We start from the raw sequence: 22,455 nt of genomic DNA, 5'->3' as shown, positions 1-22,455 counted from the left end.
GAGAATAATTCCCCTTTTTATGCACAAATTCTCTGTGACATGGAATACTGAACATGGGTTCAACCTGTTTTGCCCATTCACACCATCGATCACTCGTAAATACTTAGTCCTCAAATGTCCTTTTTCATTAAAAGTACTTGAGAAAGAAAACGTGTGTTCTAATGGCAGTGAAGCTTCATGGCAATCCAAAATCATAACTGAGAGGATCAGAAGTCATATCTACAGAGAAGAGAATCTTTTTTCAAAGTAGTTCTGCCATTTTCATAGTTGTCACATTACTAAAGCTCAGGATAAACAAGGTCCAAAACAAAGCCAGGTCAGATATCTTATGTGGACACTATCACCATCACAAGCAGCGATAGTGTTTTTCCCCCCCACAACACAAAGATTGTAATTATCTTTGCGTTGTGTTGCATGTTATTGGTTTGTGTTGCTTTTTATGTTTAGTGTTATTTACTCTGAACACTTAGGAAAATTGTTTTTGTTTCAAAGTTTTACATTTTTTATTATAAACCTTAAATTATCAAGTACAAGTGGTAATAGTCTTCACTTTTTGATCAACTGTAGCTCATCTGTAGCACATGACAAAACGGCCATGTTGTTAACAGCAAGCTCTTCTGTGATGCATTTTAAAGAATTAAAACTGTTAATATTTGCTGCAGAACTGTTTCCAGTGAGTGTTTGCTCCTAAATAAAGAAGAAAGTTAATAAAAAAGAAAGTAAAGTGAAGGGTTTAAAGGGTAACTATTTATTTGGGATATCTCAGTGTACCAAAGGCTCAACAAATGAGAAACATGTTTCTTTGCCCGGATCCTAAGGTTCTTGGAGACAGTTAGCAAGTGGATTTTTATAGCTAACATGTTGGTAATTTATAAGAAAAGGCAATCTGTGTATCTGGGGGTGGCAAAAAGAGGGAGAAAGAGGAGGGGCAGGCAATATGAGTAGTAATTTACTAAGTTAAGAGCCAAATGGCAGACAGACTGTCGCCCTGCGTGTTATCTCGGAGATTTGCACTCTGCTCGTTTTCTGACTATATTTCCCTGCCTGTGTGTGAGAATGTGTGTGTGTGCAGTTTTGTGTGCATATGCACGCAGTTGGGTGGTAGCTTTAGAGTATCAGAATCATTTGAGCATTGCTTTGTTATTGTACTGTAAATCATGAAGACTTTATTGCTTTACCAGAGCTCATATGTGTACATACTGGTACATGTTTGCTCATACACTGAGATTACAGAAGAGGACTGCAGGCGGATTTATGTGTGTATCTGCATGTGCCACGGTTACGTGTGCATTTACTTGTGTGTTTGTACTTATGTGAGTGAATATGTGTGTTATAACGAATCTTGGGAGGCTTCATTGCACTCATCAGGATATCAGTGTTGAGAAATGGCAGTGTCAGTGAAACGACAGTTGTGTGTGTGTTAGGATTGATGGGCCCATGTCTGACAGCAACCATATTGTGAAGAGAGAGAAGGATGGAGGGGTGGAGGGTGGAACAGAGGGAGGAGTGTTGTAGCCCCCTCATCCTCACAGGTTAATATTGACACAGCCTGGGCAGATACAGTGCCTGCAGCGATCATCAATCACTTCCAGTGGACCCATACAAATACACACACATGCACACGCACACACACACAGGCTCAAGCAGACAGAAGGACCACACACACACTGTAAGATACAGCGCACTGAAAAAAATACAAACTTTCAAAGCCAGGCAGAATCTTACTATTTAGACAAGTCAGGCAACATGAACAAAATACGTTTTCAAAAATACTAGGCTCACAAACTTGGACTGCCTCTATTAGCTTTACCAAAATGACAGTTTCTCTTTTGTTTAAAAGTTCTACTTAAATAAACACAACAACAATTTTGACAACTTCACAAAACAAACAGTTGTACAACTAATCTAGATCAATCAAGCAAATATGTTTCCAAAAGTATCACTTTATATGTAACCCTGTGTTTTAAATTATGTTTGCCATAACATTGTTGTTAATCATTTCAGAAAGAAAGAAAAAGCAAGTTCCCTTGACAAGCAAAACAATTAATTAATGCAACTTTCCATCCATCAGTCATTGTGCGTGTCACAGAATTACCATAATCTGTGCATGGTGGCTGTTTTAAGAGCAAACAGTTAATTTCCAAACAATAAATCACAAAGTGTCTCTCTACCCCTCTGTGCGTTTTGACAGCTCCGTCTCTCATTGCTACAGATGAAGGCTTCCTTGAAACCAGTTTTACAAAAAAATCAAATCATATGCGCAATAAAAGGCAGGGGTCTAACAAAGTTTCCCATACAGCTGTAACCAAAATGTTTAATAATCATTTTGAGACTACTACGATAAAATTCAATTATTGCTTGTTTCACAATTAGTTCATTAATAATATAATTAAAAAAAGTTGCATCTTTAAAGTAGTTTGCATTATATTATATATCTTGATTCCTTCCCCCTTTTTCTTTCTGCTTATTTGTCTTTTTTTCTGTCTCTCCCAGGACTGGCATAGTTATGTGGAAGGGCTGAAATCATTCAGCCATCGCCATGGCTATGATGGTTTGGTGGTTCTCCTGTCCATCAATGATACAGTTCATCATCCCCGCCAGCAGGTGGCTGTATACTCAAACAGCACAGATCTCCTAAATCAGGTAAAAACAAATAGAACAAAGCCACACACCTGTCTTGAGTGAAAGTGGTTATTTGACAAACACAACTCTATGAACATTTTTTAAATAGAAAATAGGCATTGTGATGTGTTTTATTGATTTATCAATTTTTCTGAATCCCTAATAATGATTTTACCTTTGCTAAAGCAACTGAGATAGCTAGCAGCCAGTTATCTTAGCTTAGCAGGTCCCAGCCAAGAAATAGTCTGATAAATAGCCCCCTGTAAAATCGAAACAAATCAAACAACATGATCTATTGTGTTAATTAGTAAGCTTTGGAAGTATCGTTAGGCAGATTTTGCCACCTCTAGAGTAATGCCAGCTGTTTCTCCCCTGTTAGCTCACCAGCTGCTGGTTGTAGCCTTATTTACTGGACAGACATTGGAGTGGTAGCCTACCGACTTTAACATCTAACCCTTGTCAAGAAAGCAAATAAGCATACTGTATTTCTATTCTATAACTATTGTTTTAAAAAGTCAGAATAGAAAAACATTACATATTACAACACGATGGCTTTCATTGCAGATCTGCTGTGAGTTGGAAGAGTCTTCCAGCTGGTCTCTTTCTGGTGAACTGGAGGCCAGTGAGAGTCTCCAGATCTACCACATTCCTATAAACACCTGCTTAACTTCTGGTACTCCTCCTCTGCTGGTAGAAGAAATAAAGGGCATCCTCAAGGACTTTGTTGACCGGCGGAGCTCTGTATTGGCCTGCCACCCCAGCAGTAGGACCTCTTCCACGGAGGGAGTGGCAGGCAGTGTGGAGTTCTCCCAGGGATCATCTGGTATCAATGACATGGATGGCTCTGACATCGAGAGAGCCGAGGGAGGCAGTGGAGATGTGGTGCCAATAGCGAGGTAATTGAATACAACCCTTTGATTTTGATTCATCCAGTGTCAGTGATAATCATCAAAACATGAAATCTGATATTTAATATTATTTATTCAGTGATGGTGTTGTTTTATCTCTGTATATAGAGTGATGGCAGATGGTGGTGAAGAAGACACAGGCGGTGTAGGAGCTAGTGCTGGTGGGGAGCTTGTGAGCCCTGACAGTGGTATGACCACCATCCGCAGCAGCCGCTCCTCCAAGGAGAGTTCAGTGTTCCTCAGTGATGAAAGCCCAGTCGGGGAAGTTATAGCAGGAGGAGGGCCAACTGCAGGGCCAGGAGGACTCTTCCTGAGAAATCCATCTCCCCTGGGAGTGTCATCCCTCTCCCCTCCTGTTCCACCTGAGAGGAGGAAGAACCGCTCTGGCAGAAATAAGAGTGAAACCTTTGACTTGTTTAGTTTTGACCCACTACATAGCAGTGACCAATCTATTCCCACAAGACTGGAATTGGCTAATTCCGGAGTAAAAGGAGATGAAGTAGAAGCAAGAGCAGGGAGCTCTAGCTTATCAGAACTTGAAGAGCTAAGCTTGCTGGATTTCTCTGCTTCATTGGGTGGGCTTGACAGTAGAAATTCTTCAGTTGACCATCATGGTCAAAGCTATGGGAATGACATGATGGACACTGTGGTTCCTCCAACTCCAGTCAACAGCGTGGTAGGTAGCCGCCCACCCAGCAGTTGTGGGGTCAGGTTCTTCCCAGAAGATGTAGTTGAAAGGATTAATGGCCTGCAGCACAAGGACAGCGTGTCATCGTCATTGTCAGAGACCTGGGATGAACTTGGCTTTGAAACACAAGGAGCAATGTCCTCAAGTGATAATAATGCCTGGAATAGGACCAAGGAATCTGAGAGCCCACCTAATATTGTAGAGGAAGTTAGAGGGAAAGAGACAGTTGATGATATGAATGAACAAAAAAGCACAGAAGAGATCTTAAAATCGGAAAATACCCACCAGAGGGGAAAGAGCCTTGAGCCCCAGCTTAGTCTGATCACTGAGCAGACTGAATCATACAACACCTGGAACCCAGATTCTGTATGTAAGGATAATTGGAACCCCATTAGTCTGGCTTGTCTGCAATTGACACCACCGGAGGAGGAAGTAATTGGAAAATGTAGTGCTGGTATCATTGGAGTGAAGGAAAAAACATCCTCATTGTCGAGAAAGAAAGCAATCCTAAATACTTTAACGCCAGACAGATCTAAAGAAGATGATGAAGGTGTACAAGGGAAAAAAGGAGACAGACAGATTGAGCTCCTAGACTTCTGGACGTACTCAGCTCAGAAGGGATTTCTCAAATCAGATAGCGTAACCATCACATCTTACCCTGAATCACTAGATTTGTGGAATATGACAATCCGAGAAGACAGTCTATCACCTCTCACGACCCCTGACAACTTGTCTGGAAACTCAGGTTCTTTCTGTGAGTTGAACCCCAATGTTGAGCCTGCCGCATCTGTTGAAAGTCCACAAGGATTATCTGATGGTGGAATGGTGATGTGGAACACCACCATACAGGAAGACAGCTCTTCCACAATAACAAGCCCTGAAGGACCTGAAAATGGAAAGGACCTTAGTCACATGGGATCATTAGACACCAGTAATTCTCTTGAGACACAGGTAGAAGAAGAAACTATTGAAGAGGAGAGAGGTATAAATGAAGTACTTACTCCGACACCTGAAGAAGTGGGCTGGAGAGGTTATGAACACAATGTGAAAATAGTCATAGAGGCCGCAGAAGGTAGAACACAGGGTGAAGAAACGGGTGATGATGACATCCAGAGTTTTCAGAGCTTGGCATCTGAACATTCAGAAGAGGAGTCTTCCCCCTACCAAGGCACTGACATGTGGGACCTTTCGGTGCCTGGCATGGTCACCTCTACTTCAGAATATGACAATGTAGGAGCTAGCACTTGGAGCCTGACATCCTCCCCTGAGACCTATGTTAGCCATGTGGTAGACATGATTCAGCTAGAGGAGCAGTCTAGCCCTTTTGTAGCTGTGACAAAACCTATTCAAATAGATGAGAGGCACAAGCAACACCAGCAGGTTGATACTCTGGATGGTAGAGTTGTAGTTTCCGACAAAGATCAGCCAACCAACCAGGTGTTCCTATTTGAGGGAACTAGCGAGTTGGGCCACATGATCAGCAGTGGGGTAAGTTCAATTGAGAGTATGTACGACAAAAAAAGGGGAGAAGGATCAGAAGAAGTTGATTGGATAGTGCAACACAGTGATCATTCCCCATTTGTTCTGGTGGACAGCTCGACTGTAACTCAGACCACTTCAGCCAATCATTATTCAAGTCCAGGAGAAGCTGCTGATACTCAAATACAGGCTGACCAATCGTTATCCCCAAGCCTTATTGAGTGGGACAATCCTGTTTCCAAGGAACATGTTCTATTGTTCCCAATTGACCAAAATGAAGATGGGCCAGCCACTGGATGCCAAGGTGGTCCTGACAATGAGAGCATGGGAAATGTGGTGGGGAAAACAACAGAAACATTGTCTCTAAGCTCCAGCTCTGGGGGGGATAGAGACACACTGAAGCATAGCCCCGACAGCCTTCACCCAGGTAGTCGAGACGAACTGAGGTCCAATTCTGATGGAGATTCATCATCAGGCCTAGAAATGGATTACATCATTGTGTCTGGCACAGTAAAAGAAGCTGAGAGAGAATGGCACGATAGGCCGAAACAGGGTTGCAGGCAATCAAAAGGTACAAGAAAGTCTATGGAGACATTTAGCATGCTTTCCTATGCGGCCACAGTTCTGCAAGCCCAGGCCCAAGCAAATAGAGAGCACCAGGAGAACAACGAACAAAGTAAACAAAACCAAATGATTAGAGGTACTGAGCGCAAACTTACAGAACAAAGTCAAGCTGTCTCCTGCACTCAATACCAAGCAAGTCTTGATAATGCCACTGGCCATCACATTGTGCCAGAAATTATAAGTCCCAGCCAATCAAAAACTAACTCTGAAGCTTTTCATCAGTCAGATTCAAGACTAACAGGTTGCAATCAAACACAGGTAGAAGAAGGCAACTATGACGATAAATCAAGCATTGTGGCCAGAAGTGTGTCTCCATCATTAAGATATCCATCAGATCACTTCCTGAAAACCAGAGAGGAAGTTTACGTCCATTCACAGATCTCAATGGAAGATTCAGACGAGGGTGGGCAGTCACCCTCTGCACCTCCACCATGCCCTACTTCTTTGGGAGGCTTTCAAGTCTGGGGGGGTCAGTTAGCGAGACAGGAGGCACCGCAAACAACATGTGAACCACAATCTCCTTTACTTACCAACAGTTCGGTCTCACACACCAGCTCTTTGATTGGAACCCCATTAAGTGAACCTGGTATTTCTACTGACAGAGGACTTGGATTACCATTTTCTGGAGATTTGATGGAAGAGGACAATGATGAGGAAGAGCAGCAGGAGATAACTGATGTAGAGTGCACGGCCCTGCCAAAATTGACTACAGAAGTACACAGTGTGAGGGAAGAAAGACAACAGTTAGGATCTTCTGATCTGCTAAGCTTCACTGAAGAGCTTGTTGCAGGTTCTTCATTTCAACAAACAGGTTTACAAAGACTTGAGCCTAAGAGGGACAGGTTCCTACAGAATACAGTGGAGTACTATAATGGACAACCTATACGGACGGATGATTGTGATAAATGGTTGACTGAACGACGGATTGGAGATCATGAATCTTCTCAAGATAGCTATTCACCTGTTTTACGGTAAGCAATGCAACTCAAATCATATGTCTTAAGCTCTGTTCTATTCTAGTTGTGTCACATTTACAGTTATTCAAAAGTCATTACATCTTTTCATAAAAATAGACAGCATTGAAGTTAACAAACAATATACTCATCTTTAAAGTTTGGTTATCCCAAATTGCTAGAAAAACCACAACGTAACGTTTTGTCATGGACGTCTATTGTAGCCAAACAGATGGTTATGGTTTGATTTTGCAGGATTTTGAGATATCCATCTCTGAGATTTCAACCTCCACACTAATACAGTGTTAGTGATGGGAATTGAGTTTGTGCTAATAGGCTCCCAGTGTAAAATGTAGAAGTATCATTCCAGCATTCTTTCTTTTGTTATGACAGGCTTTTTATTCCCAGGCTTCTAACAACCAGTGAATGAAGATGCTTGTGCGCACATATGGCTGTCCTGCACTTACCAACACACACACACACACACACACACACACACACACACACACACACATACACACACACACACCAACCACCCCTTCCCTCCTGCTTAGTTCTCGGTTGGGTCTCTACAGCTTTCTCAATGGTCTGTATGTCAGAGGAATAATAGCATCACTGAAGAGACTGTCAAAATCGAGCTAGAAGGCCCTCCTGAGCGTGTGTATGCGTGTGTGTGTGTGTGTGTGTGTGAGTGTGTGTGTGTGTGTGTGTGTGAGTTGACAGACTAAGACTGTCGGAGATGATGTGAAAATGAATATTAGTGTTAGTAGTTGTGTGTGTGAATGTGCGAGTAGTAAACAAACTGCATTTGTATGTGGGTGTATTTCATGTGTTCGGCAGCAAGCTTTGATCTGCGGCTCTCTGTGTGTGTATAAATCTGTTTACGCCTCATTAAATATGCATTACCTGCCTCATTACAGCTGGAGCCCCACCACAGCTAATGGAAACAGCTCCCCTAGCTCGCTCACAAGGTGTGGGTACGAGTGTATGCGTGCAAGCCTGTGTGTGAATGTGTGCATAGGTAATACCCAATGTATCAGTCAATAAAGGTTTGTCCACGTAGCTTCACCTTTACATTAGCAACGTCTACATAACATATTTATATCTGTTTTGCTACTTAGCTTTTGTGTATTTATTTTTTTATATACTGTATGTGAAGCAGACTGTTTACTTCTATGTTTGATGATGAGTTGTGAAGCACAATCTTATTAAATTCATTGTTTTGTGGATTTAAACATTGTTAAAAGTGCCCTGTGGAGTTTTCTTGTAAACAAACCTTCTGTTTACATCAGTTTTCTCATCAAAATACATTGTGTGTGTCCTTGAGGCCTAACAAACCTGTTGAATATATTTCCTTCCTAAGAAAACAGTTGCAAAGCAAATTTGTTTGTAACTTTGGAGATCTGTTTTTGCTGGGGCAGTGCTGCATTTCCTGGCGTATTACAGACAGATTACAGTCCTCATATACGCGCTTAACTTGTAAAAACATTGCTCCATAGTGCAACTAGTGTCAAAAACTCCACAGGTTACCTTTTAATGTGAAGCTAAGATTAAGATTTAAACTCATCAGTCTGTTATACAATCTAAAGAACAGAATTTACCCAATGAAAATGTGGTCATGCAAGCCACTGACTTTTCCTAATTAGTGTATACTGAGCAGTTTAAATGTTTGTTTAATATACTAAATTTAGTATAAAAAAAAAATGTTTGTACATTTTCAAAATACATGGACCATACAAAATCCCAGACACAAATGGATGAGGTTCACTGCATACCATTTGTATTTACAATTCTTTCTGTCTGCACTGATCCCCAATCTCCTATTCCCCTAAAAGAGATGTGACATCACAGCTTTCCTATCAGCCAACCAACAGCAACGCTTCATACCAGTGGACAGGAAGTGAGAATGTAACTCAGGGTCAAACCCAATATGGCTAGAACTACCACCACATTGACCAAAGAACTGAAAACCAGTGCGCCCACCCAGCCTGTGTAGATACTATATCCAACAGCCAGCAAAACACCATAGATGTCTATGCTGAGTTTACAACTGATGCCACAGCTACACATTACAGATCTGAGCAGGCTGAGAGCTATTATGAACCTGGAGGTAATGCCAAGTACAGCTTGGATGATCAAGGTTCTAAGTTGCAATATGTAGCTGAAAGCCAGTATGGAGATGACTCCCGACTCCATGTGCGCCTCTGAACTCCAGTCCTCTCAGTATCAAGCTGATGGCCAGAGTCGGTATGAGTTCGACCACTCTCATTATCAGTTTGACGGACAGCCATTCTACCAATCACATGCCTACCCTGAGAGGGAAGATCATGTGCCGGAGAGATATGTTCACTTTCTCCTCTCAAGGTGAGCTTTCGCTCATACAGACTCAATTTTGACTCTGAGTAGGTTCAACAGACCCAACACTGTGTAAAACTTAAATTCTTAGTGCTCTCTGTGATCTAAATATTTGTCCTACTTGTATCAGCCAAAGGCCCATCCTCTTTTCAAGATATCCTCGGCAAGACAATGTAATATCATTTATCATTATAAATATGCGAAAGAGAGGGAGAGGCAAGAACTAAGAGCTGCACTACTGATATTTACCACAGAGAGGCAGCACAGATCATTTTATAACTGTGATCAATCCTTCAGATATCTTACAACATTTATATTTGTACCATAGCAGTCAAGGATTGATATGTCAAACACAAATGAGCATGGGTACAAATATTTACAGGATACAGGATATACATATAAGTAAAAAAAAAAAGGATTAAAGAAGCCGGAATGGATCCATTTCAGATGTACAGATTGCAAAATGTACAGAAATGTGGCTATGTTAACATTAACATGTTTTCAACTCTGTCTTAGAACAATACTGACATGCCCATACGTCTCATGTCCACACCAGCCATTACAAGATCCCCTCCTAACATAACTTCCAATGAAATCGATGGGGGACACAATCCACGGCCCTCGTTCCATGCAAAAAAAGAATCCACTCCAAGTTGCTGGTGTAAAGTGTGAATGTCAAGTAAATTCAAGCCACGTTTGTTTGATTGTTTGCAAATTGATTCAGATACATTTGAGAAGAAAACAGAAAAAAATGGAAACCAACTGATGAGGGATATATCTCACGGGACAGACAGACATGCAATAGATGTCGTGTGTACGGAATAGAACAACATAATAATATTACAGTATAGACACTCATCGGGTGTTTGTCAGTCAGGAAAGGCCTAACACAATATGCAATTGAGTTGCATTATGGGAAAAACAGGACACATACTAGGGACCAAAAGTTGTGTGTGTGTGTGTGTGTGTGTGTGTGTGTGTGTGTGTGTGTGTGTGTGTGTGTGTGTGTGTGTGTGTACTGCAGTTTAATTGTTCCTTGCTGGCCGTTGCATCATGGTAATTGTTTTGCCCCACTTTGTAATTCTGATGACCTGCCCCCTCTTTGGATGCACCACCCTCCCCTGTCTTTTACTCTGTGTGTTTGCGGGCATTCGCAGCAGACCTTTTCATAATCAAGTGGTCACGTGACCTGATTGTGGAAAGAGTGGTTCAGTCTCTCTGCTCGGAGAAGACAGAGTGAGGGAAAGGTAGGTGTCCAAGACAGAGAGTGTGTGCGTGTGTGTCTTTGTTTCTATAATCATGTGTACTGGTTTCTCTGTACTGCTTCCCTCTATTGTTAACAGGCCTTATGGTAATCAGAGTCTGTTAGAGGGGCTTTGGTTGGGGGGGAGGTAGCAACACTGCTCAGTATTGTTTCTTCAGCCCACACGTGCAGCCTGGGAATGAAGCAGTGAGTTGCTTTCTCTCCGTCTGTTTCTGTAATCTTTTATGTCCAAAGTCAAATGAACCGATTTGAAACTCAATGTCATGGGAAAAGTTTGATTATTTTTCTTCGTAGATGATTGTCTTTGGCTTGTTTGGCCCAATACTATGCTTGGTGTGCCTATGGTGGCAGTGGTGATAGCACTGATAATTTATGTTGTGGATCATTATTGTGTTTCTGTGCCTCTGAGCAGACACTCCCAACAGGGAGACAGTGAAGCAGGGATTATGCTGAAGATGGCCTCCAGTGAGGAGGCTGCTGAGGAGATGGATAACAGTGAAGGTAAATATACGGCAAGATAAACTAAACTTTTCTGTGTTCACCCTAGAAATTAATGATCTTCTTTCATCATTATTCTTTCCCGATTTGCCCTTGTTTTCGAGATGAGTGAGAGGGGTCTATACCTTTTTTTTAAGGACAACGTAAATGTACCTTAATTTATAGAAACAAGACACATGCTTCTTAAAGGGTAGTTGCATGAGGGGAAGTTACAGTGACCTTTCTCTGAAAAAAAAAAGAAAAAGAAACTATCTCTCTTAAACTAGATCCGCCCTCCTCTGCTGATCTGTCCGGCGGGTCCAATCAGAGAAGAAAGTTGGCAGCCCCACCAATGAATGTGTCTCTGGACCGCAGTGAAGGGTCTCTTAACTCAGAAGATGCCCTGGACACAGAGGACGAGGCCTTGGATACTGGTGATGACCTGGATGTCAACATAGATGAGCTGGACACACCAGATGAGGCTGACTTACTGGAGCTCAACAGAAACGGTTAAACACACACCTGAAGATACAACAGACAGACAGACAGACACACACACACACACACACACACACACACACACACACACACACACACACACACACACACACACACACACACACACACACACACACACTGACATTGCACATTGTATATTGTCAAAAAGAAAGTGCAGTAGACATATTTATTTGTTGTTATGTCGTCTTGTAAAACATTTCTTTATGGCTCAAACAGGGGACTCAGAAGAGTCTAACATGGGTGCAGGAGCAGCATCAAGTGGTGCTATTGCAGGACACAGAGCAGCTGAGGAGAGCAGGGAAAACAGGCTGTGGAGGAGCGTGGTGATTGGAGATCAGGAGCATCGCATTGATATGAAGTGCATTGAGCCATATAAAAGAGTCATTTCTCATGGGGGTACGCAAATACAAATGCTTATTAAAAGCCATACCTGTTTCTGCTGTATGTTTCATACCTTTGACTCTTGGTGCTCCTAATTCAGTTGTATCTTACTGTGATGAAATCTTCAGCGTTTTACCTCAAAATGTCCTTGTTTGGAAACTCAAGGCACACGTACCACGCCGGGTTTAAAAGCTCTGCTCTGTACTTCCCCGTATACAGTAAGCTCCTTTTGCAGTGGAGGTGGAGGGGCGGAAAACTGTTCGCAATTTCAAATGTTTTTGAGAAAACAGTTTTCTACAAGCACAGGTTTGTGTACATGCACTGGAAGTTAGACCTATTTTCTTTTTTTGTTTTCAGGTTATTATGCTGAACAGAATGCCATCATCGTGTTTGCAGCATGCTTCCTGCCAGACAGCGACTGTGACAATTACAATTATGTAATGGAAAACCTTTTTCTGTAAGTAAAGCTATGCTACATGATGTAGTTTTATGTTGGCCTAAATACGGCTTGACTTTATAATATTGCATTTTGTTATTGCCAACATCTTTTGTCTTTTTAATGTTATGGCCGTCTATTTTTTACATTACTTTTGGGTATTTCATTTCCTTGCAGTCCTCTAATGTTTTTTGTCATCATTGTGCAGTTGAAACCAGAAAGGGTCTCAATCCCCAAACTGTTGCTACAAAGTTCAAAGCAACTCTTTTGTCTATAATGATATCATGCATTAAATGTTCCTTCATCTGACCTAAGAGGCCTAATTAAACCATTAAAAAAAACAGAACGGTACACTTAAATGTGGATTTGGAATTGATTATGTAATGTATATTCTACCATTCAATTAACAAGAAAATGGCTTGTGTTGCTTTTGTTACAGTCCTTATATATTAACGTCTTAAAATATTATTTCTATTGTCTGTGTAGGTATGTAATAAGTACGTTAGAACTAATGGTGGCAGAAGATTACATCATTGTTTACCTGAATGGCGCCACACCTCGCAGGAGGATGCCCGGCTTCACCTGGATGAAAAAGTGCTACCAAATGATAGACAGAAGGTAATATTCACACAAACAAGTGCACAGAAACTGTAATGTATATTACTGTGTAAGTCTTATGTTAAACACACACAAACATTCATGTTCCCCGACCACATTAAACACCCAATTGGCACACACTTTCTCCACAATTTATTTTGTTTTCTTTTTCTCACAAAAAACTTCCTTGACTTCAAACAGTGTATTTGTCTCTAATAATGATATTAGTGTTCTTTTTGATCTGATCTGATCTCATTACATAGGACCATGATTTTGATTACATATCACATAGATAGAGAGTTGATTGAGACATTATATTATGCAGAATGTCTAAAACAGACTAATCAAGAAGTTCAAATACATTTGTTTGAAGAAAAGCAAACGTTGCAACACCGTGTATGAAAGATACTTTAAAATGATCTCTCACTCAATATCAGAATTTAAGTTTTATTTTTTAAATACACAATACAGTTTATATGAATAAAACCATGCACTTACATTAATATGTAACATTTTAACTTGCTGATTTGCTTGTTCTGTATTAGTTTCCCAGCAGGGAGCATACCTGTCATACGTTCTTACCAACTGGGATAAACGTACTGTAAACCTTTTTGTTTCTAATGCTGAACAACACATTTGTGATGAACTAAGTTGAATTTTTTTTATACTGTAGTTATATCACTGATAATACGCTGTGTAAAAAACACTCGCTCGTTCACTTATTCACTACTCCCTGACACTGAATGAATCATTATTTTGAGTCATCACTGATTTTTGGGCACATCTATAAAATGCAACACATTGCATTGTGGGATCGTTAACAGAAAGAAGTGTACATACCATGGACAATCATTTTCTCACTCCATTATGGGAATATCTACATTTCACCCATTGAATAATGTCAGTGGTACAATGAAATCATAAGAGCTCAGTAAGTAGCCGTCTTCTTTTCAACTACTACACATGCTGTTTTTATGTTCTAAAAGCTGAACAACTTCAATGTGAAAAGCATGTGGTCTGCCTATTATTGCCACTCTACTCCTTTTCTAAAGTATACCTAATACCTGATAGCAGGAATTAATAGTAAGTAATAGTTAATAAAACATTCATTTCATGATAATCATTTGACACCACTTCTGCCTCTCCTCTTGTCCCACAGACTGAAGAAAAATCTTAAGATGTTCATCATTGTCCATCCTTCCTGGTTCATACGGACTTTGCTGGGCATCACCAGACCCTTCATAAGGTCTCTTTGTTTTACCTAACATTTAGATGACACACACATCATCACAGGAGTTGACAGGATGTACATCACAGGTTTTAATTTCATAAAATGCACACATTGCACTCTTAATGTATATCCATGCCACCAGTACATACTGGAAATACATTCTCACAATGCTATCACAGTTTCCAGGATGCAGTATTTCACTATCTGCATATATGGGCATACTTTTTGAAGTATTAACACTTGACACCACCATAAATTGAAATGCAACACGCACGTAACATTACTGATACAAACTGTTGTGATTTCTGTTCTGTGCAGCTCCAAGTTCAGCAGTAAGATCAAGTATGTGAACAGTCTGCAGGAGCTTGGAGAAATCATCCCAATGGAGTATGTCCACATTCCACCCAGCATTGTAAAGTGAGTCCATCTTTATTAAAGTGTAACATAATCTGCACATCACTTTTTGGTGGCCACACAAGATGAAAACAATAACATATTTTCTTCTTGTTTGAAAACAGTTTGTTTGTATTTATTTGATTACTTTGAAAGCTTACAAAACCATTTAATGGCAGTCTGTCAGGAAACCTTGTGCCTTTGATCTATCCTTGGTGACAGTCTGTCACCCTAATCCCCACAGATTAAAAAACCTGTTTCTCAACTCTGTAGAATTTTAGACAAGTCATAGAATCGTTTGTTGCTGGAGGCTGTTTGTGGACTAAAAAATCTCTCACTCTGCCCCAAGGTATGACGAGGAGAAGGGTATACACAAATTTGCATGCATGAGGTAAATCACTTAACCTCTCTGTATTGATCAGTTGGTTGTGTTGAAGTCTCCCTGAAAAATCCTTCAACGCTATTTTGATTTTTTTCATGCCGGGACTAACCTTTGACTGACCTTTGGCTGTTTTCTTATCCAAAATTAAATGAGCAAGATATTGATTTTCTCCACTCAGTCTGTGATATGCCTATCCCTTTAAATGTGTTGATTTCACCTCTCATGTGTGACATTTAGGTAGAAATGTAATGAACCAGACACACAAAGTGACTTCCAAAGCTAGGCAGGTCTGATGGTTTATTGTGCAATGTACGTGCAATACGTAATGGGGCAGACTTTTAGGAAATGTCAGCATGAATGGTTGCAAGGGTTCAGAGTTTCAGTGGACCGCACAGACCAGCAGCAGAGACTGGACTTTCACATAATTGGCAGCAAAATACTACAGAAGTATAAAATAATATGTATTTCAACTGCAGCTGTGTAATGTTTATTTCCAGTGAGATGAGTTACAGCTATTAGCATACTGGACACCATGAAAAATATGAAAGATGACGTTTTATATTTTTATGTTTTATGATTTGTATCTGTCTTGTTTGCAGCTCACAGGTTGCCTAAAACACTCACACACTTGCTGGTGCTTTGGCAGAAATAGAGTGGAGATAAGAGACCATAGAAAAATGAAAGTTATCTAATTACCAACTGTATTCCCATCGATTATCTAAGGTGCCATGTCTTAAGTCTGAAAACTAGAGATTGATATAGACCCAGTGCTTGTAAAAGTATTTGTTCAAATGTTGACTGGTTTCTTGTTGGGAAATTGTTGTATTGCTCCTTATGCATTGCAGTGAATCTGTGGATCACTCCTTTTACTTTGAACACCCCCACTTTATAGCACTGATGCTTGTTTTCCTTTCCTTTCCTTTCATTCACCCTTCTATGGTAGTGTCGATACAGGCTACTAATTCCCAGCAACTGCATGTGTACTGACAATATGGTTGCCCCCCTGTCTCTTGTTTACCTCCCTCACTAACCATTGCTCTCTGCCATCCAACCCAATGCTAAACCAGACTGGATACAGAATTGCAAGACACATCAGCTAAGTAAGTAGTGGGCCATTGTTTTCATTGAGACAAAGATGGAAATACTTGCTGAATATTCCCCCAGTATTCAATGAATAGGAAAAACAAAACAAAAAAACAATAGGTATGGGCCCTTTCTGCTGAGCAAGCGCACCACTCTGAGGTACATTAGTTACAGATTAAACCATCTTTTCCACAGTGAAAAGATGTAAGAGCAGGCCTAGTAGCTAGTGTTGCAGTTAACAGAAAAACGTAATATATAGTTTAAAGTCAAATTTATTGTCAATTTCTCTGTGTGTGATACAAACAGGGAGATCGAAATGCCAGTTTCTCACAGTCCCAGAAAATAACAAAATAAAATAGAAATATATACATGTACTGTATATATATATATCTATATATATCTATATATATATATACACAAACATACTCATACCCACATATATACATATACACACATAAAAGAGGTATAAAAAAGAAGGCACAACAATAAATATATAAAAATAACAATCTACAATCCAGGTCCATGTCCATGTATGGACCTATAGAATGTCAATAGGCATATCTCATGTCCTATTTTTGTTACAGGTCATAAAATATGTGCATCTGCTACAGATCTAGTTTAGCTTTTGCTTTTGCTGACTAATGTTTTTATTTCTCACATATTTTACAGTTTTTGTTGGCAATCCCTCTGCTTTAAATGTTTAATTGTAATGCCTCGATTACAAAGATGTACTACAATTCTTTCTCTCATCTTCTCTCCCACTCAGAGCCGACAGGAAGGGGAACTCTTTTGTTTGACAGATACAAGATACGGGACTGCTGCCTATCTTCTCCCTGCATTGTGCTGTACCCTCCCGCAGTATATCTGAATATAAGCCAGTTTGTTGCATGACGTGTACGGCACATAGTTGTTACACCAACAACTAACAATGGGTTGGAAAGGAAGATTCTGTGGTACAACACATCAGGCAGTTGCTTGTTCATTTCAACAAAGTACTAACCTTAGGGTGCTGAACCTAATACTGTATTTACAAGGCAGAGACTGTCACTGTGCTGAAGGGAAATTGCGTTATCCTGTATTACTGTACATTACACAGAACTTGATCGTGTTCCATATTCTGTAGCTTTTATTTTCTTTGACCTAATCTTTCATTTGAACAATACTTTGATTCTTATGTAATTAACTTTGGAGAAATTACCAACTGATTTTTTTTATTTCATGTTTTGATCCATACTGTCAGTTGCCATCTGTACCTTTTGTAAACCATGGTAATAATAAGTGTGGATTCTCTGAAGCTCATGACGTTCACCTAATAACCAAACACATGCAAAGATAAGTTGTATTACAGCCCATCTGCTCACAAATAAACATTTGTGCTGCCTGGACAATTGGGATGTTATTGTACTGTGACTCTGTCTATAGACTGTAATGTTAAGGGATACTCTATTTAAACTGTACTGTACACGTCTGTTATGTTTGTAATGGCATGAAACTGAGTGGCCAAACTGGTTTTGAATAGTTTCCAATGGTTTAGATGGCTCCTGTGACGGTGGGTTTTTTACCTGATACAATCTAAAAGGCTGTCATTTGGCTGTTCCACTAACACTGTACGTCACTGTGAAAATACTTGCAATCATATCAAGTTACAAAATAGCAGTTATCTACAATGGCCCTGAGAGCTCTGCACACTGCAACTTAAGAAAACACATGAAGAAAACACAAGCAATTTAAGAAAACATTCATTGGATAAACTCATGCGCAGCAAAGTGAGAAAACACAACCAAATACAGAAACATGCAGCAAAGACAGAAAACCCAAACAAATACCAAAGCATACCGCAAATACAGAAAACACAATGCTAATACAGAAACATGCTGCAAATAAAGAAGCATACTGCACATACAGAAAACACAAGCACATACAGAAACAAGGGCTTTCTTTATTTGCTTGTGTTTTCTTAAGTTGCAGTGCATTGAGCTCCTGGGGCCACCATAGTTATCAGTAGCTGCAGTAATGTGTTGCATGCTTTCCGTTGCTATAGTTTGAGATTACTCTAATGTGATTACTCACCCAAAAGCAGAATGTCTCATTTTAGTCATGGTTTATGTTGGTTGTGTGTGTGTGTGTGTGTGTGTGTGTGTGTGTGTGTGTGTGTGTGTGTGTGTGTGTGTGTGTGTGTGTGTGTGTGCGTGTGTGTGTGTGTGTGCGTGTGCGTGTGAGAGAGAGAGAGAGAGAGAGAGAGAGAGAGAGAGAGGTTGTTGGTGAGTGATGAAGGAGGTTAAGGTTTGCACACTGTTATTTGCTTTTTCTTAAATTTGTAAACATTTGTTTGTGGCTTGCAAGGTAATGCAAGGTATTCATTTGTTGTAAAATATGTCAAATGTTTTACTTCATTAAAGATGTGTTCCTCTTTGACAGTCTTTTCAAAAAGTAACCTATACCATACATCACAAGAAACACATTCTTATTGCATAATAATCAAAAGTACACCCCCCTCACTGACCTGTTTTTTCTTTAACATTGAATCAGTGAATTATTTAATCATTTTTTGACATCTTGTAATGTCAAAGTGAAGACAAATAACTCCTATTCAAAAACACAGTATCAACAACAATTTTCCCTCATTGTGTAATGAGGACACTTTGCACACCTGCTCAAGCTCTGTCAGGTTGCATGGGGACTGTGAGTAAAGAGTTTTCCCCACTCACAATAACGTTGTTATTTTGTCATTCCTGTGTAGGTTTGGTGTCATTGTTTTACTGGAAAATAGATCTTCTCCCAAAACACTGTTCTTCTGCACACTGCAGAGGGCTCTCCTGTTGGTTTACTTGTATTTTGCACATGCGCACATCAAGAAACCTAACTAGCATCTGATGAGATGGCGTTTTTACATTATTGCCCTAAGGACTCTTTCATCTGGGCTTTTTAGTAGATTGATGTCATTCACCGACTGATGGTCTGCTTTTAAATGAGCAAATATAATCCTGGATTAGCAGAAACATAACTGAATAATATATTGCAAATATTTGTATTAGCTTATTGTATTTGTGTTTTTCTCATCAATCTGGCTTTTATGAAACTGCAAATAGAAATTCTTTCTAAATAAATATATTCTGAAAAGATTGTTTTATTTTAAATATCTATAGCAGTCTTTCTCAAAGAGTGGTCCGCGGACCACCGGTGGTCCGTGAGCGACCGCTACTGGTCCGTTAGTATATTGGTAAAATGTCACATTTGAAATTAATATGTTATAAGTTTAAAGTGTTTCTCGAACTGTTTAAAAATGACTAGTATAGACTAGAGTGTAGCATAGATGTAGCGTAGCACTTCTGTCACGGTCCCATCTGTATCCCTAGTGTTTTCCTGTCCATGTTTTCCCTGTCTCTTTGTGTGTGTGTGTGTGTGTGTGTGTGTGTGTGTGTGTGTGTGTGTGTGTGTGTGTGTGTGTGTGTGTGTGGCATAGGCGCGGCCAAAGACTTCAGCAGCTGATCTCATTCAACCCATCAACTCATCCCAGCACTGTGTCTACTACCCCGGTAGCTTAGATCTCGGCCGCTCAGTATAGACACTATCTGAGTTTACTTTGCATTTTATGTATAACCTGTTGTCTTGCTCTTTCCAGGATCACTGCATAACTTGTCGCTCAACTCCTGTTTGCCCGTCTGTCTACCCGTCTGCCTACCTGCCTGCGTGTGTGCCTGCCTGCTTTACCATTTTTCTCTCACCTTCTGCCTACTGGAGAGTATTGTATAAATAAACTATTTAAACTTACTCCGTTTCCAGAGTCTAGTGTTCTGTGCCTGGGTCTCCTCTGGACGTACCCATAACAACTTCCTGATAGTGGCTATACTGAATTTCTTTAAATAATATACAATTTTTGTGATTTTATTAAAACAGTCAGAGGAAATCATCATTTCCATCACACCATAAAAAGTTGTTTTAAAAGAAAAAATATTTAATATACCTTTTGTTTTCAAAAAATATAAATTATGGTGCTTATAACTGCACAATTTTCCAATTATGTCAATTGGATGCATTTTTTGTTTAAATATGTGTTGTGATGCGACTTTCTGACCCAGCTCTGTTCTCTCTCCCCCTCAATCCTCCTCCTCGGTGATTTCAACATGGATTCCACTGACTCCACAATAACCGCCGACTTCATTGACTTGCTCAACTGCTTTAATCTCACTCAACACGTCAATTTTCCCACCCTACATCATCTATCCGGCTCCGACCCCACCCTCTCCGACCACTTAGCCATCACCATGACCGTCAACATTCCCACCCCAGCACCAAGGCAAAAACGTATAATCAACTTCCGTAGGCTAAACTCTGTTTCACCTACTTCGCTCTCATCCTTCCTCTCTGAAAAAATGTCCACCTCTCCCTTCGTTGACCTCCGCAGCCCCTCTGACCTCACAGACTACTACAACCACACTCTCTCCTCCTGCTTTGACCAGCTGGCACCTATAAAAACCAAAACATTTTATTTCACCCACTCTGCTCCCTGGTTTACCCCCAAACTCCGTGCACGCCAACTTGAAAGACTCCGCAACAAAACAGGTCTCACAATTCACTCCCAAGCCTACAAAGACCACCTGCAGCTCTACAAAGATGCCCTCTCCCGCGCACGCTCAACCTACTACTCTCAAATAATTCACTCTGGCTCCGGAAACCCAAAAACACTCTTCTCCACAATAAACAAGCTCCTCAGCCCCCTGGACACCACCTCCCAGTCATTCACAGTCGACAACTGCACGTCTTTCCTCTCATTTCTCCAAAGGAAAGTATACGAAATCTACAACAGCTTAAACACCACCTCACCTGCTCCCCCACAAACCACCTGTCCCCCCTTATCCTGCCAGCCCCTGTCTCAGTTCTCCCCAGTCTCCCCTACTGACCTCTCTGAACTCCTCACAGGAATGAAAACTGCCATCTGCACCCTAGACCCCATCCCCTCCAGCTTTGTCAATGCCTGCCTTCCTGCCCTTTCACCACTTATCACTACAACAATAAACTCCTCCCTGTCAACCGGCATTGTCCCACCATCCCTTAAAATCGCCGCTGTCACCCCAATCCTGAAAAAACCTGGTCTCAACCCTGACACCCCAAATAACTTCCGACCAATCTCCAACCTACCCTTCCTGTCCAAAGTGTTGGAACGCGCTGTAGCCTCTCAACTTAAACATCACCTCTCTGCCAATAACCTGTACGAAACATTCCAATCTGGATTCAGCTCCAACCACAGCTCTGAAACTGCACTCCTTCAAAATCACCAACGACCTTCTCCTCTCTTCTGACGCCGGAAACCTCAATATTCTTGTTCTCCTCGACCTCAGCGCAGCCTTTGACACCATCAATCACGCCATCCTCCTCACCCGACTGGAAACCACCTTTAACATCACCGGCACTGCCCCAATCTTGGTTCAAATCATACCTCTCTGACAGGCACCAGTTCATCTCCTTTAATAATTGCAAATCCCTAAGATGTCCCCCAAGGTTCAGTTCTCGGCCCCCTCCTCTTCATTCTGTACCTGTTCCCCCTTGGTCACATAATCCGCAGTCATGGTCTCAAATTCCACTGCTTTGCCGATGATATCCAGCTCCTCATCTCCACCAAGTCAATCTCCACCGCTACCCACTCTATCCTAACAAACTGCATAACGGAAATAAAATCATGGCTACAAATCAATTTCCTAAAACTAAACTGTGAAAAATCCGAAATCATCATCATTGGACCAAAAACACTCACCAAATCCACCCATAACCTCACCCTTGACATCGACGGTTCCTCAGTTCCCACCTCCCCTCACATCTGGAATCTTAGCATTATCTTTGACCAAACCCTCTCATTTGACAAATACACCAAACAGCTCACCAAGACAGCCTTCTTACATCTTAAAAACATCGCCCGTCTCCGTCCATCCCTCTCCTCCACAGCTGCAAAAGTCCTCATCCATGCCTTCGTCACCTCCCGTCTGGACTACTGTAACATAACTATAACTATATATATATATATATATAGATATATATATATATATATAAAACTATATATATATATAG

At 40.7% G+C, this 22,455-nt stretch overlaps 1 protein-coding gene across 5 annotated transcripts in view; it reads left to right on the top strand.

The window, feature by feature from the left end:
• LOC115013169 (uncharacterized) overlaps window positions 1–18,807 on the top strand; it is a 35,175-nt gene extending 16,368 nt beyond the window's left edge. For 2 of the 5 annotated variants that reach the window (XM_029439205.1, XM_029439210.1), the window contains 13 exons: window positions 2,494–2,643; window positions 3,187–3,518; window positions 3,639–7,292; window positions 11,306–11,394; window positions 11,658–11,879; window positions 12,106–12,285; window positions 12,628–12,727; window positions 13,193–13,324; window positions 14,463–14,549; window positions 14,853–14,951; window positions 15,277–15,318; window positions 16,377–16,409; window positions 17,159–18,807. In XM_029439205.1, coding sequence (XP_029295065.1) covers window positions 2,494–2,643; window positions 3,187–3,518; window positions 3,639–7,292; window positions 11,306–11,394; window positions 11,658–11,879; window positions 12,106–12,285; window positions 12,628–12,727; window positions 13,193–13,324; window positions 14,463–14,549; window positions 14,853–14,951; window positions 15,277–15,318; window positions 16,377–16,409; window positions 17,159–17,189 — 5,151 coding nt within the window. In that variant the 3' untranslated portion in view covers window positions 17,190–18,807. The remainder of the gene's footprint in view (window positions 1–2,493; window positions 2,644–3,186; window positions 3,519–3,638; window positions 7,293–11,305; window positions 11,395–11,657; window positions 11,880–12,105; window positions 12,286–12,627; window positions 12,728–13,192; window positions 13,325–14,462; window positions 14,550–14,852; window positions 14,952–15,276; window positions 15,319–16,376; window positions 16,410–17,158) is intronic. The other 3 variants (XM_029439207.1, XM_029439206.1, XM_029439209.1) reach the window with 3 other exon arrangements.
• The last annotated feature ends 3,648 nt before the right edge of the window (window positions 18,808–22,455 follow it).

This window comes from Cottoperca gobio, chromosome 9, assembly GCF_900634415.1.
Source record: "Cottoperca gobio chromosome 9, fCotGob3.1, whole genome shotgun sequence".
Classification (NCBI taxonomy): Eukaryota; Metazoa; Chordata; class Actinopteri; order Perciformes; family Bovichtidae; genus Cottoperca; species Cottoperca gobio.
Note: the sequence above shows the minus strand (reverse complement) of the source record. Positions and strands in the feature narration are given on the sequence as shown.